This window comes from Rhododendron vialii, chromosome 6a, assembly GCF_030253575.1.
Source record: "Rhododendron vialii isolate Sample 1 chromosome 6a, ASM3025357v1".
In the NCBI taxonomy this organism is placed as follows: Eukaryota; Viridiplantae; Streptophyta; class Magnoliopsida; order Ericales; family Ericaceae; genus Rhododendron; species Rhododendron vialii.
The window spans coordinates 1,304,703-1,322,507 of record NC_080562.1 but is presented as its reverse complement, the minus strand read 5'-3'; the positions used below and the strand labels follow the sequence as shown (position 1 = coordinate 1,322,507).

The 17,805-nt window shown below is 43.2% G+C and overlaps 1 protein-coding gene across 1 annotated transcript; it reads right to left on the bottom strand.

Annotated features, from left to right (window-relative positions):
* Positions 1-6,604: 6,604 nt before the first annotated feature.
* Positions 6,605-8,218, bottom strand: LOC131330312 (uncharacterized). Its single transcript, XM_058363851.1, has 4 exons — positions 8,108-8,218; positions 7,773-7,850; positions 7,579-7,704; positions 6,605-7,498 (listed from the first exon to the last, which is right to left on the bottom strand). The coding sequence occupies exons 1-4, from the start codon at positions 8,216-8,218 to the stop codon at positions 6,605-6,607; spliced, it is 1,209 nt and encodes a 402-aa protein (XP_058219834.1).
* Positions 8,219-17,805: the final 9,587 nt, after the last annotated feature.

The following is a 17,805-nucleotide window of genomic DNA, read 5'->3' as shown; positions in this document are numbered from 1 at the left end:
GCAGTCAACGGTGGAGCACATTGCCAGGTTTCAAGTTCAATGTGGAGAGACTGGAACCATTGATGCACTGAAGTTGAGGCTTTTTCCTAATTCTCTTACTGGGACAGCCTTCACTTGGTACATCAACTTGCCACCTAACTCGGTGCATACCTGGGCACAGTTGGAGGAGATGTTCCACCAGCAATTCTACAGGGTAGAACCAGAAGTCACGTTGGCGGACCTATCATGCTATCGTCAAACCCATCTAGAGTCTGTGGAGTCCTACCTCTTACGTTTCAAAATTGCTCGATTCAAGTGCAAGATAGTCCTTCCTGAGGCCGAATACGTGCGTATAGCATTAAACGGCCTGGGCTTTGAAATGAAAAAGAAGTTTTATGGAACGGAGTTCAGAGACCTGTTCGAATTATCTTCTAAGGCTTCTCATTATGAAAAGTTCTTGGCGGAAGAGTAGGACAGGAAGACGGCATCCAAAGGGACGTATTACCATGACCCTAATTACGAGGTTGCTGCAGCGGAAGCAGAGGCAGACACAGACGTGGCAGTGGCTGAAATCATCAACAAAAAGCCATATGTTTGCAAGGCTTTTGTCAAGATGGAGCCCACAAAGCAGCCAGCCCAGAGCACTTTCAATAAGTCAACCAGGACCTATACATTCGACGTGGGTAGGGCTGAAGCTATCTTTGATCAACTCCTGGCCGACAAGCTGCTCAAACTGCCATTTGGTCACAAGATTCCAACTTCGGAAGAACTGAAGGGCAAAGAGTATTGTAAGTATCACAATTCTTGGAGTCATACTACTAACAACTGCATAGTATTCAAAAATGATATCCAGGACAAAATTGAGCGGGGAGAGTTCAAATTTCCTGAGAAAGACAAGCAGCCCATGGGGGTGGATGGCAATCCCTTTCCTTCAGGGCTGAATACAAATATGGTCTCCGTCAACATGAGGGACATGCCTAGGATTGTTCCTAGGCAGAAGATAAGTTTGGGAGCCCCTTCCAGAGCAGTCTATAAGTCTAGCCCAGGTAGGTATTGGGATCCTTATTATGATGAGGGTGATAACAGGACTGAGCGGGTTAGAAGGTTTGAAAAACTGAACTCTTGGTGGTCCAGACCTTTGGGAGTGAAGAAACCAGAGAAACCAACTTGTTCCATGGTGTGTACAGAGTGTGGACATCATGCCAGTCCTAGCAAACCAGTCCTAAAAAGCATTATTGTGGGAAGGGCTGAGCCAAGTCCTAAGGAGCTACGCAGGTCTAAAGGGAGAAGGGTTGTACGCGAATCTGTGTTCAATTGAATTCAGCAAGGGTTAGTTGAAATTGAAAATGAGCTCGTCAACTTGAGGATATCTGCTCCTTCCAGGGATAAATCAAGGGCTGTGAAACCTCCAGTCACTCCTCCAAATGAGTGGCATAGGGTTGAACATCCAAAGTTTCCCTCTGAACCTCCACCTTTGTCCAGATCTCAGAAGAGGCACCGCCAACATTTTAGGCAGGTAGCAAGAAGGGCTGAGGAAGAAGCAGACCTACTCGACGATCCCATGAATGAAGACGACCTCATGAATGGAGATGATCCCAAGGGGAAGACGAAGATGGAGATCCCAGTGGAAGAGCCTATGGTCGAGAAACCTAAGGCTAAAAGAGTGCACAAGCCCTTGGAAAGGACTATGGAAGAGGCTATCGTTGAGCCTCCCCCAAGGACTTTACCCCAGAAGCAAATCCCGTTCAAAAGGACGTACGAGGAGGTCGTTACCAAATCACCTCCCAAGCAGGCAACGGTACCCAAGAAACAACCTCTCCTGGAAAGAACTCTTAAGGAGGCTAGGATTCAGCCTCCACCAAGACAAGTTACTTTGCTCCAGAAGACAGCCCTCGAACCTAGAAAGCAGGACTCGGGGGGCAAGTCGAAGTTGAATCCGCAGGCCAAGGTGTTTGTCCCTGGACAGGGGCATAACATGCAGTGCAATATGGTTGTGTTCTTACCAGCAGATCTGGAAGCCAAGGACAATACTCCAACAGCCATGGAGGGAGATGTTGTAGAGATGGGGCAGACAGCGGAGATCTTAAATGAGTCCTTCTCTGTAGGACTGAATGGGCCTTCAGTGATCGTGCTGAAGGATGAGGCCGAAGAGAAGAATGAAGATCGTGCGGCTAGCGTGATCTTTGAGAGGCCGAGTCCTACAATGAACAAACACATCAAGCCCTTGTACATTGCTGGTTGCCTTGATGGGATGCCAGTGAACCGTATCCTGGTAGACAATGGTTCAGCAGCCAATCTCATTCCTAAGACCATGATGCAGAGGCTCGGGAAGACTGATCAAGACCTGGTTTCATGCAACGCCACCTTGACTGACTTCACTGGGAAGGAGACAGCATGCCAAGGTATTTTTATCATGAACTTAACGATAGGGTCCAAGACCTTAACAACACCTTTCTTTGTTGTCAATTCACACTCTTCCTTCAATGTTCTACTCGGGAGAGATTGGATTCATTCTTGTCTAGCGGTCCCCTCAACCCTTCACCAATGTCTTATTTTTTGAAATCAAGACGATGTGGAGGTAATATGGGCTGACCGTAGACCATTCCAGGCCTCTACTAACCATGCCGAGGCCCACCTATATGATGAAGGGGTTGGTCCAATGAAGGTGGCTGGCCTTGACAAGTATGGCCGCCACAAAATAGCCCCCATTCATAACAAGAAGTCAGCTGAAGAAGTGAAGGCACTTTTTCAAGAATTAATCGGTCCAATGATTACGGAGTCAAGTAGGCCGATTATAGCTTCATCCAGACACCCTTTCCAATGTCAGTAAGCCCTTTAGAAGAGGAGAAACATGTGGCCCTTCAGACCACATTGTCAAAATTTGAAGCCTATCTACTAGAGAAGAGGTTGATGGGAAGTCAAGAGTCTAAGGAAGATTTTTCGGCCTGTGCGGCCGAAGTAATCAACGAAGACGAAAACTTGGTTGAAGATCTTGATGAAATCCGCCTGGAAGACCTTGAAGCAGCCCCAGCCAAGTTGGATGATTTAAAGGCTGATGTGCAAGATCCTTTAGAAGAAGTTAATTTGGGAGATTCAGAGAATCCCAAACCTGTATATATTAGTCAACTTCTGCCAGAGGACGTGAAGGAAAAGTTCATCCAGCTCTTAAGGGAATTCAAGTCCTGTTTTGCTTGGACTTACGAAGAGCTGCCAGGTCTGTCCAGAGACCTAGTGGAGCATAAGTTGCCTATACAACCAGAATTCAGACCTTTCAAACAACCGCCAAGGAGGATGTCCAATGAGGTTTACTTATAGGTCAAAGATGAGATTGAACGCCTTTTTAAAGCTGGATTCATTCGCACAGCCAGGTATGTTACTTGGCTCTCTAATATTGTGCCAGTCCTTAAGAAGAACGGCAAGGTCAGAGTGTGTGTAGACTTTAGAAACTTGAACTTGGCTTCCCCAAAGGACGAGTATCCGATGCCAGTTGTAGATCAGTTGGTAGATGGAGCTTCTGGTCACAAGGTCTTGTCCTTCATGGATGGGCATTCTGGTTACAATCAGATCTTTATCGACGAGGCCGATACGGCTAAGACCGCTTTTAGGTGTCCTGGAGCCCTGGGAACCTTTGAGTGGGTCGTAATGCCCTTCGGCCTAAAGAATGCTGGTGCTTCATTCCAGCGAGCAATGAACGCCATATTTCATGATTTCATTGGCCATTTTATGGAGATCTACATTGATGATATCGTGGTCAAGTCTCAGTCCTATGATGAACATTTGGAACACTTGAGGAAGTCTTTCTTGAGAATGCAACAGTTTGATTTGAAAGTAAACCCCTTGAAATGTGCCTTCGGCGTCTCCGCAGGCAAGTTCCTTGGATTTTTGGTCCACAACAGAGGGATCGAGGTTGACAAGAACAAGGCCAAAGCAATCATGGAAGCAAAGCCTCCTACCACAAAGAAGGAGTTGCAGAAGCTCTTGGGTTCGTTCAACTTCTTGAGAAGGTTTATCTCAAACCTAGCTGGAAGGGTTCAGGTCTTTTCTCCACTCTTGAAGCTGAAGGACCATGACGTTTTTGTTTGGGAGGCAAATCATCAAAAGGCCTTTAATGAGATCAAAGGCTATTTAGCAACGGCTCCAGTCCTTATGCCTCCCATCAAGAACAGGCCGTTGAAGCTCTACATCTCAGCAGCTGAGGGCTCTATTGGAGGTCTCTTGGCTCAAGATAACGCTCAAGGAAAGGAACAGGCGGTTTATTACTTGAGTAGGTTGCTGACTCCTTGTGAAAGGAGATACACTCCTATTGAAAAGATTTGTCTTGCCTTGTACTTTTCAGCAATAAAATTGAGGCACTACATGCTTCCTGTTTTGGTTTACATTATGAGTAAAACAGACCTAGTTAAATACTTGCTTTCTCGGCCAATCATGAGAGGCCGAATCGGCAAATGGTCTTTAGCTCTAATGGAGTTTAGTTTTCAATAAGTTCCTCAAAATGCTGTAAAGGGTCAGGCCTTAGCGGATTTCCTTGCTGATCATCCGTGCGTGGATATCGGCGATGAGTCCGAGTTAAGTCTTAACGCCCTTGAGATATCACTCACTCCTTGGACACTGCTCTTTGACGGATCAAGGACTCAGCAGGCCTCAAGCTGCGGAGTAATTGTTATTTCTCCTCAAGGCCTGAGGACTGAATTGTCTTTTCAATTTGATTTTCCATTTACAAATAACCAAGCCGAATACGAAGCAGTTCTTATAGGCCTTAAGATCCTAAGAGATTTAGAGGCCAGAGAAGTAAAGATTATTGGGGATTCAAACCTTGTAATCAATCACTTGGCGGGAACGTTCAAATGTTATAGTGAGGACTTGGCTCCTTATTATATGGCAGCAGTGCAATTAATCCAAGATTTTTATAATGTCACGGTCAAACACGTCTCAAGGAGTATGAATACTGAAGCCAACAGCTTGGCTCAGGCCTCTACAGGTCTAAAGCTAGCTCTAGAAACAATCCACAAGATCATCACAGTCCAAAAAAGGTTGTTACCTTCTGTTAGAAGGAGAGGTCTAGGACTGGAGGTATTTACTTCTGACTTCACAGGTGAAAAATCAGATGATGAACCAGAGAACGATTGGCGTACACCTATTATTTCCTTCCTAAAGAGGCCTCATCACAGAACTTCTAGGAAAGTAAGGAGAAGGGCTATGAGCTATATCTTCGTGGACGATGAATTATACAAGAAAAGCTTTGAGGACGATTTACTTTTAAGGTGTTTAGGGCACCCCAAGGCCATGAGGGTCATGAGTGAAGTCCATGAAGGGATCTAGGGCGCCCATCAATCTGGAATAAAGATGAGATGGCTAATCAGAAGGTATGGATACTATTGGCCAACCATCTTAGAGGATTGTATTCGTTTTTCTAGAGGATGTCAACCTTGCCAAGCACATGGCCCAATTCAGCGTGTTCCTGCAGCTGATTATCATGTTGTGGTCAAACCTTGGCCATTTAGAGGTTGGGTCCTTGACATAATTGGGAAAATTTATCCGCCCTCTTCAGGAAATCATACTTACATCTTGGTAGCCACGGATTACTTCACCAAATGGGCGGAAGCGGTGCCATTTAAGTCTGTGGATCAACAAGAGGTAATCAAGATGATCAAGGAAAGAATCATCCATAGGTTTGGATTGCCTGAACACTTGGTTGCAGATAGAGGTACGATATTTATGGGAGAACAGGTGGTTAACTTTGCAGCACAGCAAAATATTATTATCTCCAATTCTACTGCTTATTACGCACAAGGAAATGGCCAAGCTGAATCCACCAACAGGACTCTTGTCAACATTATCGAAAAAATGGTGGAAGATAATCCAAGGGCCTGGCACGAATTGCTTTCTGAGGCCTTATGGGCCTACAGAACCTCAAAGAAGGAAGCCACCAATATAACTCCTTATATGTTGGTATATGGACATGATCTAGTCCTACCAATGAAAGTAGCAGTAAAATCAGCAAGAATAGCATATCAAAATGGTCTCACTCCTGCAGATTATACTCAGGCCATGCTGATGGAGCTGGAGGACTTGGACGAGCTTAGGCTGGCAGCCCTTGATCATATGTTGGTTCAGAAAAGAAGAGTCGGTAGGTCTTATGACAAACGTGTAAGGAGAAAGAGCTTTACTGAGGGTGATTTGGTTTGGAAGGCAGTCTTCCCCTTAGGGGAAAAGAACCCAAGATATGGCAAGTGGTCTCCAACCTGGGAAGGACCTTACCAGATTGCTCAAGTCCTTAGAGGTAATGTCTATCTTCTTATGGACCTAAATAGCGATTTGTTTAAGCATTTAACAAATGGAAAGTACCTAAAGCATCACTATCCTACTATGTGGGAGATGAGAGACTTTGGGGAAATTTAATCTAACAAACCATAGTGAGATTTTATGGCAAGCCCTGAACAGAGGCCGTAATACCTATTATGCAAAATTCATAAAGACCTCAAGTTCAGGCCGCCTATCATCAAACCAAACTGGTGCCTTCGGCCATTTAAAGGAAAGTTCCAGGCCAGGCACAAAAAAGAGAACAAATTTAAAGTTATTACAGGCCCAAGTCAAAAGAAGGAAGTTAGTTCTTAGAAATCAAGACCTACAGAAGGCCTCCAAGACTGTTTTTGAGACTCTCCCAAGAAGTGTCAAGGCTAGCCAGTTGAGTTTCAAGTGTGTCCCGTTGTCCACGGAGGCTTGGCATTTCTTCAACCAACAGGTTCAATTTCATCTTCTGGCTTTTGGATCCAGCTTTCAAATCATTATGGTGTTGGGCCAGAGTTTTGGATTCCGTCCGAAGGCAGTCCAGATGACCTTCAGCTTGTGCCAATTTGCCTTTGAGGTCTTGGATTTCCGTGGAGGTAGTAGTGATGTTTGCTTCGTTGGTCTTAATATCCTCCTTCAGCTGGATCCATTTAGTGCTGAACCTGGTAAGCTCCGCGTCAACAGCTTCTAGCTCTAACAGCTTGGAATTTATCTTGCTAAGCTCATGGGTAGAGGAATCGTAGGACTTGACCATGCTAGGAAACTCTTTTTGAAAGTGTGGGAGTGAAACCTCTTCTATCCCTAAGGCTTGGGACTTTACCAGCACGTCTATGGCCTTCTTAACATTGGAGGCTCGGGCGGGATGAGCTACTGCTTTAAAATTCTGAAGTAAGGCCATTCTGAGGGCTGTTTTGGCCTCAGAAACTTCCTCCGAGGAGAATTGGGATTGAGAGGTCGAACCAAGCCCACTGCCTGAGGTGCCAGAGGTAGCTGCTTTCAACAGATCTTGGGCAGATTTGAACAGAGAATCCTGGTCTTCATCCTTATCTTCCTCTACCACATTGACAAGCTCAGGCTCAACAGGAGGGATGATTGATGGAACGGACTGGATGATTGGAGATCTAGGCTTCTCTGAAGTCCTCGAGGATGTTTCATGCTCAGGTTCTTGGTCGGACAGGTCGAGTTTCTTCTCTTCTGCCTCTACTTCTTCTTCAAAGTAGTCATTAAGTTCCTGGGGATCGAAAACAAGGGAAGTTGATGATAATACGGAGCCATAAACATTGGGGATTTCATGTCACAGTACATCCTTACGATTGGGTTATGTTCAGTGGCAGATTCAGTGTTCTCAGAATCGATTGGTGTCGAAACTTTCTTTCTCAACCTTTTCTTCTTGAAGGGAGCTGATTCTGCTTGCCCTTCTTCACCAATGGAGGTGGCCTGTAAGAGAGAAGGTTAGAAGAACATTTAAACAGAGGATAAAAGGAAGAGCCAAAGAAAGCTCAGACCTTGCCCGAAGGATTGGTTTCGGGAGAACTGGTCTTAGCACTACTTCTTGTCCTGCCAGCAACTACTGTTTCAGAGGCCTACAAAAGAGATGAAGGCATGATTGCCTTATTCTGAAGGACCAGTCGAGGGGCTAAAGAGTTTATACCTTTGGCCATTGTCTCTTGGCTGTGGTCTTCACCCTTTTTGACCTTTGAGCAGGAGGTTCACAGAGGCTTCTTTTGGTTCATCTTCTGAGCCTGTCAGCAAGGGAGGAAATTAATTCAGATCTTGGGAGGCTTAGAGAAATTAACGTGTAAGTAGACTTAATGTTACCTTTTCTATTGACGCTTGAGACCAGAGCAGGACGAAATTGTTGCAAAGGGACAGTTATGCCAGGTTCAGGGATTCCAGTTGGGTGCGGCAAAATATTCATGAGAACATCTAGATATGGAGTGGAAAAGTGCATCTTGGTATAACCTCCCCACCAACTATCAAATTTTGCTCCCTTATCGGTACGCTCAACATAGCGATGGAAGGCAAAGGTCTTTCTGAGCTCAGGAAGGGCGTTTCTAACTTTTTCCAGGTCCCTGGGCTGGATCACGGGCCTATCAGTGAAGTCCTCATTTCAGGACTGGTAAGGAGGCACAGGGGTGAGTTGACATAGTCCAAACTGTCTGGCGAATTGGGCTGCATTGTAATACTCGACTCCACATTTATAATTTGTTGGGGCAAAAGCCATTCCATACATAAGGTCTCTGGAGATCAAAAAGCTGGTCCAGATCTCCATGTGGTCATCAAAGTCGTCCCCCGGGTCTGACGCACCTCTTTTTAACCACCAAGGCACGGTGTCTCTCACAAAAGGCATCCAATTTTTTCCCATACTCACAAGTTCGTGATAGAAAAACTTAAAGTAGACACTGAAGGCATGTCTAGGGCCACGAGCATCAACATAGTGAAGTCCGTAGCAGGTGTTTTTTGAGTTCTTGTTCATGGGCGGGGCGAGTTTGGGAAAATAGGACCATAACCACAGGGTGATGATCCACAATGGACCGGGGGCAAAAATAAACTTGTTATTTATTAACTCTTTCATTCCATGATAAAGATGTGCCAAGACTAGAGGGCCTAGTGCCAGTTTCTGCCCTAAAGCTAGGGCACAGGCCAGATCAATGAAGTCCTTGGTAATCCTATTGGCCGAGACACAAAACAAAAATTTGTTCAACCAGTAAAGAAGGAAAGCGACATGTTCACTATCTTCAACAGAACCCTTTTGGGCATAATGATTGATGAAGGGGGAGAACGACAGGGGCTCCTTGTACTCAAAGTAGGGGGTTTTTGGGACAGAAAGTAGTTGGCCTCAACTCCGTGAGGATGGAGGCCTGTTAGAAAAGCAATGTCCTGAAGCGTAGGACTCATAAGCCCTACCTTGAAGTGAAAGGAATTGGTGGTTACTGACCAAAATTGAGAAGCAGCAAGAAACAGGTTCTTGTCCATGTCGATCAAGGATTTACTGAGAAGAATAGCGTCTCTGATTCCTTTTGGCCTCCATAGATCTCCCTTAGCTTCCATCACTCGATCAAGCCACTCCACGTATTTGGTATCAGGTATGTGCCAGAGTCGGTTGGGAATATCGGTAGAAAAGAGAGTCCAATCGAGACATGGAGACTCGAATGGTAGGGTTTCCTCTGCCAGAGGATACATTGGGGCAAGTTGAGAAGGAAATCCTAGTTGGATGGCTGGGCCAAGACAGACTCGATCAGCATTAGCAATTACCAAAGTGTCGTTAGTGATCGCTATGTGTTTGTCGGCCAAGATCTTGCGGATATGTACGGCAAGGCTGTTAGGGTTTGGAGGCGGTGTGTGAGCTTTATGGGTAGCCATTCCTGTAAAGAGTCAGAGGCGAAATCAGAGGCTATGGAAAACTAGGGTTTTTCTGGATTTCTCTCGAGCGAACAGGAAGAAGACAGAGAAGATGTAGAGAGGGAATGAAAAGAAAGAATGGAGCTTTGGGGATGGCGGCACAATTGATGCCGTTGTTTTTCCTTTCTATCTCTATCTCTTTGATCGAGATTGAAGAAGCAACTCAAGGGTTGGACTCTTGATTGACGCAAAGAGTCCTGACGGTTTGAAAAGCTGCATGGTAGCCAATGCACGGCCTGGGGTGATGACATGTGTCCCTCAGGCCTAAAATGGTGATAGTTGTTGCTGTCAACAGGACTCCTTAGGGGGTTGTTTATCTCGGAAACTGTTGAGATTCAAATTGGAGAATTCAAACCCAATTAAGAAACGTGCTTTAGAACTTAAAAAGTTGTTAGGCCTAAATATGACTTGATTATCTGTTTTAGTGTAAACATTTGAACTTTTGAAAAATTCTTAGGCTAAATAAGCCTGATTATTTTTCAAATCTAGCGATAAGGACTCGTTTGGTTATGCCAAAAACCGTACTTTGTCCTAGTTTACAAGCCTAGATCTTGAACAAGATCAAGGCCTGGGGCGGCATTGTTTACACCCGTTTTTGGCACTCAGTCCTGGGCAAGCGTTGGAAGGCTATTTAATGATCTTTTAATTAAATTGGGCCAAAGAATCAAGATGAATTGGGTTAAAATTAATGGGTCAAACCCATGTTGACTGGGCCCAATTAATTTTAATTTGGTTCGGGCTCGAGTTTGGAGGTTTTGGGCCAATTTGTAAAAGAATTCGACTGGCCCAAATGTTGGTATGGGCTAAATATGTTAGTAGGCCATTTAATTTAATTAAATTGCCCATTGCCCAAATGGCCCATGACAAGTGGAAAGAAATAAGGAAGTTGTTGCCTGGTGAGAGCCATTTGACCGAGTCAAATGGCTGGGAGTTTTACTACCCACGGAAGAAGGGATGATGTGGCCCATTATTTATCAACTGCCCATGGAAATAGGAAGTGGAGGAGAAGATCATGGCCCATTTCTCTCTTAACCGCCCATGATCAAGAGTTTGCACATGGGTAAATTGGTATTCACTCCTCTCAACCGCCCATGATCCCATGATGAGAAGAATCATGAGACACTTGTCATTACGAGAAGAAAGGGCGGGAAATCTATTTTCATGCCAAATCCGTGGAGCACATTGCCTATAAATACTAGAAGACAAGAAGAAAAAAGGGTTCACACACCAATCAAGCTCAACGCTTAAAATCAAAGCTTTCCCAGTGAAGCAACTATCTCTATTTCCTCACCTTCACTCAATTACTTCACCAAGTAATTCGGGTTTCTATCTCTCTTGTATCCCAACTTTATTATTACGAAACATAATAAAGTTATTCATATCTCTCTTTATCCCATACTTTATTATTACGATATAGTAAAGTAATTCTACGCTGTTACTTTCTTTCCTATACGGTTAGGAAATTATTAAGTCCTCGCACGAAGAGGCAAAACCACGGACCTTCACTGCAATCCAGCCCTTAGGTTGTAGCACTATCGCCCTCTCAGATCTAGAAGTCAGAAAAGGGACGCTCAGCCCTTTACGTTAGACACGACAAGTCTTGGCACGCCCGCTCAGTCCTTGAGCCACATTTCGGAGCCGAACACGTACCAATGTGTTCGACACAACTTATGCTTCGGCTTTCTGGTTAAAGATAAATTTGCAACACTGCTTAAGAGTTGTTTATGAGAAGCATCAACTTTGATGCGTTTGGATCCAGCTTTTCAGAATCAAGTTATTCAAAACTAGAAGTTTTAACGATCGAGCACCAATGACAGTTGTGGTGTACGTTGCTCTCTCCCTCTCACACACACGCGTGCATGCAAGCACACAAAGCAAAGCAAAGAGAGCAAAAAGCAGTTGTTAAGATTGCTTCGTTCACTCCGATATATGGAATAACGCCCCAAGCGTAGGGTTTAATACGTCAGTTGAAGCATGATAATCCGGAAGACCGGGATCGTACCCACGGAAATAATTAATACGGCTTTGCTGGACTTGTAAATGTAAGCTCGGGTTTTCGGCTTTTAGACAGCCAACTTGGTTTTACGTGTGTAATGGAAAGTAAAAGGGGCTAAATTGAAAAGTGAATAAACTAAGATAAAAAGCAGGTTAGGTCCAGGAATTATCAACACTCACGACTCAAATTAAACTGCATTTCTCACCCAATTACGCGGTTCAGGATACACAATTAAGGTTCCCAAATCGGAAAATAGAATGGTTCGAATACGAAGCTAGCTCTAGAATTTATTTAGCAAATGCCTCGTACGTCAGAGTTCCAAGCATCATGTGTGGTAAGTAGGCGATGCTCTTACCTACATATGATCAAGGAGATTAACACTTTAGCGATTTGACAAATAAACCCGAACCCCACATCGATTCTCGAATCAAAGGTTTAAACTTTATGGTGAAAAACGCAATTCTACTTAAGCCATGAGGTGCTAATCACTCCATGACCTAACCTTGGAAAACTACTCACACATATCTATTAAGATAAGAGTAAGCAAAAATCTACTTAGCATAATTGAATTAACAACACTAGAAGAAAATTAGATTAAACGATAGATCAAGTAAATTGCTACAACTTTAATGAAGACAACAATATCAAAAACTAACTAATTAAGATAGAAAATTGAAAATTCAAAGCTGGAAAATGAAGAACAGCCAAGAACAATTCAAAATCTAGATCTAGATCTAAAAATGATGCAATCAAATCTATCTACTTGTTTGTACAAAATGACATCATGGCTTTTATACTCCAAGGTACGCACACGGAATATTCTTAAGAGATGCTCTGAAAATCCCCTAATAAGTCTTCGGTATCGATGGCAAAGGACTTAGGTTGCTTTGATGGAGGCCTCGGTACCGATTGAATGTAGGGTCTTCCATCGATAACGAAATGGATAAGCTTCTGTGCCTCGAATTACCTCGTACCGATGGAGAAAATGGGTTCCCATCGATGCCGAGATGGATAAGTCCAATCCCCAGTAATCCCTCGCTACCGATGCATAATTTCATTTTCTATCGATGCCGATTCATATATTTATCACCACCACTTGGTCTCGTTTTCTGCCTTGGCCATGCCTTGCCTTGGCGAGCCGTCGGGTTGCCATCGGGTCTTAAAACTTTGTTATTAGGTGATTTCCTACAAAACAAAATCAATACACCTCGCGAGCAGAAAGCAATCAAAACAACTAAATTTAAGCGATAAAATAAACTAAAACTAAATAACTAGCGCACCCTCTCTTGCATAATCAGGTGCTTATCAAGGATCTTACCACAATAAGGCTTGCAGAGCCTGCAATCTACCTCACACAATCTAGGACAAGCAGCTGGGCAGTTGTACGGAATTCCATACAACTCCCAAACATTGGGTCATGACAAGCAGCTTTCCCAGTCCACACGTTTGACGGGATAAAACAAAAGCATATGATCACAAGAGTAATCCATGCACTTCCCATTTCTGTTCCTTCTCCTCCTTCAGTTTGCAACTTAAGAGAACTTATGGTTTGGGGTTTGAATTCTTGTATTCTTTTTTCACTTGGTTTCTGAAGCTACTCCTACTATGAAGTTAAACAAAAATAGTTAGGTGATTGCTTGCGCGAGAAGGGTAATAATTATGAACAAGGTCAACACTTCGTCTTGAGCAGAGTTTGGAGAAACCTTTGAAATCGGGTTAGGAAAATGATAGATAGATACATACTTACCAATCACGCCCCTCTCACAAAAGTATGGGCCCACAAATAAAATTGTGGAACTCCCACAAGATGGGGCCCCACACATAGAATTGCGGGACCGACACAGGATGGGCCCACACAACCCTCTCACAAACGACCTCGTTTTGGTGCCAAATGGGGATGCCACTCTTGTGGGGGGTGAGATCCTTTGAGCCAAAATTTTGTACCCATCCTCCGCTGCGAACCCCCTCATCTCGACACGTATCCACACCAAATCTCATTCGTTGAATCAAATCCACGCTCTCTCCTCTTCCCTTCTCCAGCGAAAGACTCCCTTCACCCCTTCTTCGCCGGCAACTAATCCATGGCCGGCGCCACCATCCTCACACTCTCTCTTTCCCACCTCATGAAAAGCATGAGTATAGCGCCCCTAGGTCCGAGAACCATAGATTATTTGCATATTTCAACCCTTTCTAAACTTTTGAATCATGTATACCTGCAAATCAAAACATATTTCCAGTTTTTTTCAAGATTCATGTAACTATACCAAGAGTCACAATCCAACATGGCAAACTGCATCTCAAGTGTGTATTAACAAGTTTCAGATTTCTGTGAAAGGAAAGAAAGAGTTTAAAAAACATGGAATGTAAAGGGTCCACATGATACAGCAAAAGACTCCATTTGCATCAACGGCTCATTTCACCAAAGAATTAGTGCATTCGGTCACTCCCTTCGCTGTAATTGTGATCTTCCATATTCCAAATTATGGAGCAATCGGCACTGCAATAAGACGTTCAAAAATCAGGTATTAAGTTAATTGATTCCTATAACAAAAGCATAAACAACAAAGATTGCCAGCATCGATACGAAAAAAAATTGATGATGACTACTTTTTCATTCTATATGAAATCCTCAACGAGAAATTTGATCAGAGATCCAAATTTTTCAATGAAATCTTCATGGATGAAACTCTTGAAATCCGTTCATATGGGCTTCTTGTGCCTCTCTTATGCTTGAACAATCCTTATCTAATGTTTTAAAGGATTGTCTTTGGTAGTGTCCAGCCAATTAGGACCCAAAAAAAGAAAGAACTCAGCCAATTAGGCGCATCTGAATTGCGCCCCGGGCGCAGCTGTAATGCGCCTTGGGCGCATTTAAGTTGCCCTCCGGGCGCACCAAGATTTTCTCTTCTTAATTGTAATGCAATTTAGGCGCATCTGAATTGCGCCCTGGGCGCACCTGTAATGCGCCTCAGGCGCATTTAAGATGCTCCCCGGGCGCACCCTGATTCTCTCTTTTTATTTGTAATGCGCCTCAGGCGCATCCATTGGACTCTGTTTTTGAAGTTACAACATCCGTTCTACTGATTTCCTTGACCCTTGTTTGTGTTTTGCTCAGGGGATTTATCTAAAAACAGTTACGATCGATGCACTTACTCTTGATTGTTTCTTGTGATGTTTCAGGGGATTGTTCTGCTTGTAATTTTAAAATACTCTGGTCTTTGCTGTATGGCGGGTATTGACACTCCGACTAGGCTTGAAACTCCCCAGGATTCTTGATCTTTTGTTTGCGGAAGATATACTTGAATTGTGTGTTTCTGGGGATACAAGAAGTCACATGTGATGTAGTAATTTGATTAGCCAGATGAAACCTTCTGATGTCATGGAAGGTTTGCTTGATGGATTGTGCTGTTCAATGGTACAGTGGTCTCATAAATAAATTGTTTCGAATCTGTTTTCATAAATACTATATTATTTTTAAGTTTGAAAATTACAAATAAATACTTATTTTTTAAGAACCCTTAGCGGAACAGGACGTCAGTTATGTGATTGTCCTCGTCGCAACCTGCTCATCTTCATTTATGTGACTGGATGATATGTTCTTTACTTTCTAGAATAATCATGATATCGAAAAACTTGGAGGCAAAAATGACAACGTTTTGCCTTATAGTGCGGACTGCAATACATGATCCCCAATCCGTGTATGTAGCATTGCTCCTCTGGTTATTACCAAGACAGAAAAATAAGGGGGTCTGTCTCTTACTCCAATCTTCCCTTTAAAATGTTTGTCTTCCCCTCTGGGTGCAAAAGTCTCCCATTTTCCTGTCCTAATTTTGAGGTTAAGATGTTCTAGAGTCGAATCCCACAGTACTGCCAGGAAAAAGAGAGTCAAAACTTGAATCTTTTTTAGGAGTTTTCACAGACAAAGAGGCATATATATTATATTGGACAGATCATACCTAATGAAAGCTGTCACAATTATTAATAAGTAGATTACAGAGGACCGAGCATGACTAGCCAAAGCCAGCCCAAACCACAAGAATGAGGGGATCTCCAATGGAAGAATTATATTTCTATTCCTTCTCAAATTCTTAACACCTACACCATTGGCCATTGGGAACTATAACTTCAGCTGTCTGGCTAGATAATACAACAGTATAGGTAGATCTCCACCGACAGAATTACGTTACAAGGCCCATAGGGCAAGCGTAAATCTGGGAGTACAATTTTAGAACACTACTCTGTATACATTGGCGTCGAAAACTTATCGATCTGTAATTCATCCTTACAAAATGAAGAGAAGACCCATTGAAAGATAGTATTGGTTTAAACTTGAATTCAATGAAGGGGGGAGTATTAAGCTTTGGGATGGATAAAAGGGCTATTAACAACAGAAAAATAGCGCTATACAAAGTTCCTTCAATTTCTTACTCAATTCAACTTTTGATAAATCATTGACAAAAAAAAAATAGATAGGATTCCTTCCTTTGGAGTAGGCACCGCCATTCGATTCAACCACCTCGTGCATTGATATTCGAAGACTATATGCACCGTCACATTCAAAAAGCACACGCACCGGCCTGCGAGTACTTTGTATAATGCTTTACTGGCACGTACTTTGCATTGAGCATTCACAAGCACAACATTAAAGCACCTCATGATTTGCATTTGAACTTCTATTTGCAACAACGCGCTCCGGTGCCCCTTCTTCTTAGTAGACGTGTATTGTTTGCTACATTCCACTAATATGAGTACCACTCCCTCCTCAATATGCCACCTTAGCTACTGCGCCTTCACATGGTTCATATGCATCGAGCGGTTGTGTCCGATAAATTTATTTAAAATTATTTTCCAAGCATTGCTCTGCAAGTAATGATAAGAAACATGACATTATCTTGGAAAACAAAAAGTCTAGGTAGTTGTTTGGCTTCAGCTCATGGTTATCTGTGATAGCCTTTTGGTTTGCAGAATTGCGTAATTTATTGCCTCTTCGAATATATGAATTATGGTCATGGAACACATCCACTTCCTAGGGCCCATTGTTGGAACCGGGTCCAAGCCTTCTCTCTCAACAATGTACCTTTCAAATCTGTAAAGCCAAGATGAAATCTAAATCATTAATTATTAAGACGGACAATTCGGATCACACCCCGAAGTACCCCATAGGTGACCAAATATTTTTTAGATTTAATATACTACATTTTTTTTTGTAACTATGCAGTATGCAAATAGATGTTTGAAAAAAGTGATCCAATTGACAGATTAAGCAGAGTAAGGTTATCCGAAATAAACACATATATAATGGGTCCCTGGGACCAGAGATCGATGGACGGTCTAAAACACCAGAAAGTCTACGTCCACTGCTCCCCCACTGCTCTTAATCTCACCGTCCAAAAGTGTTTTAGACGTTCTGAATTTTAAAAAACCCATATGTGGAAGAGTTAAACTTTTTCACGAAAGAGTTTTTTAAGAACCGGACCATAGTGAGATGTTGAGTGGTGGGTGTAGGACGCTAATGAGAGGCAGATAGGGCCAAATGTGGCTCAGACGTGGCTGCAGTCACAGTAGTTTGTTTGAGTCAGGGACTCATCAAACTCGGCTCATCTCTCAGTCCAAAAAATATGGAAGATGCTTCAGAATATTCCCTTTTGAGTTTCTGTCGAATACCCATCCCTTCAATTATCAAACCCAATCTCAAAATGGATTTCAGTAACTAGCAGCAAGGTCCCACTCCCCAACCCATGCCAACCGTTTCCCCATAACTCCTCTTAATTATGAAAAAAAATTCAGTGCCGAGCGGATACCACGTGATGCCCGCTCGTGCATTCGAGTCGTTCATTTCATTTTTGAACTAATAAGCACCAAAAAATACTAGAGTACACAAATATGTTTGGAATCATTCGAGGTATATGAACTCCACATGAATAGCGTGGGGCTTGCATATTGCATCGGATATGTTTTTTAGCAAGCGGCCCATGTCATATATAATTTCAAACACATCTATATTGGAATCTGCACACTCCTATGTATGGATGTCGCATTGCTGAAGGGGAGTGACTGGGAGTGCGAAATCAATATATTGTTGATTTCGCACTCCCCAAAATCCAAATTGTTAACTTTTTGGGAGTGAAAATCAGAATGAG

Coding starts and splice junctions, on each gene's coding strand:
- LOC131330312 (XM_058363851.1), bottom strand. CDS start 8,218: ATGCACTTTTCCACTCCATATCTAGATGTTCTCATGAATATTTTGCCG. Junction 7,705..7,772: donor AAACCAATCCTTCGGGCAAG/GTCTGAGCTTTC, acceptor TCTCTCTTACAG/GCCACCTCCATTGGTGAAGA. Junction 7,499..7,578: donor CCACTGAACATAACCCAATC/GTAAGGATGTAC, acceptor TTCGATCCCCAG/GAACTTAATGACTACTTTGA.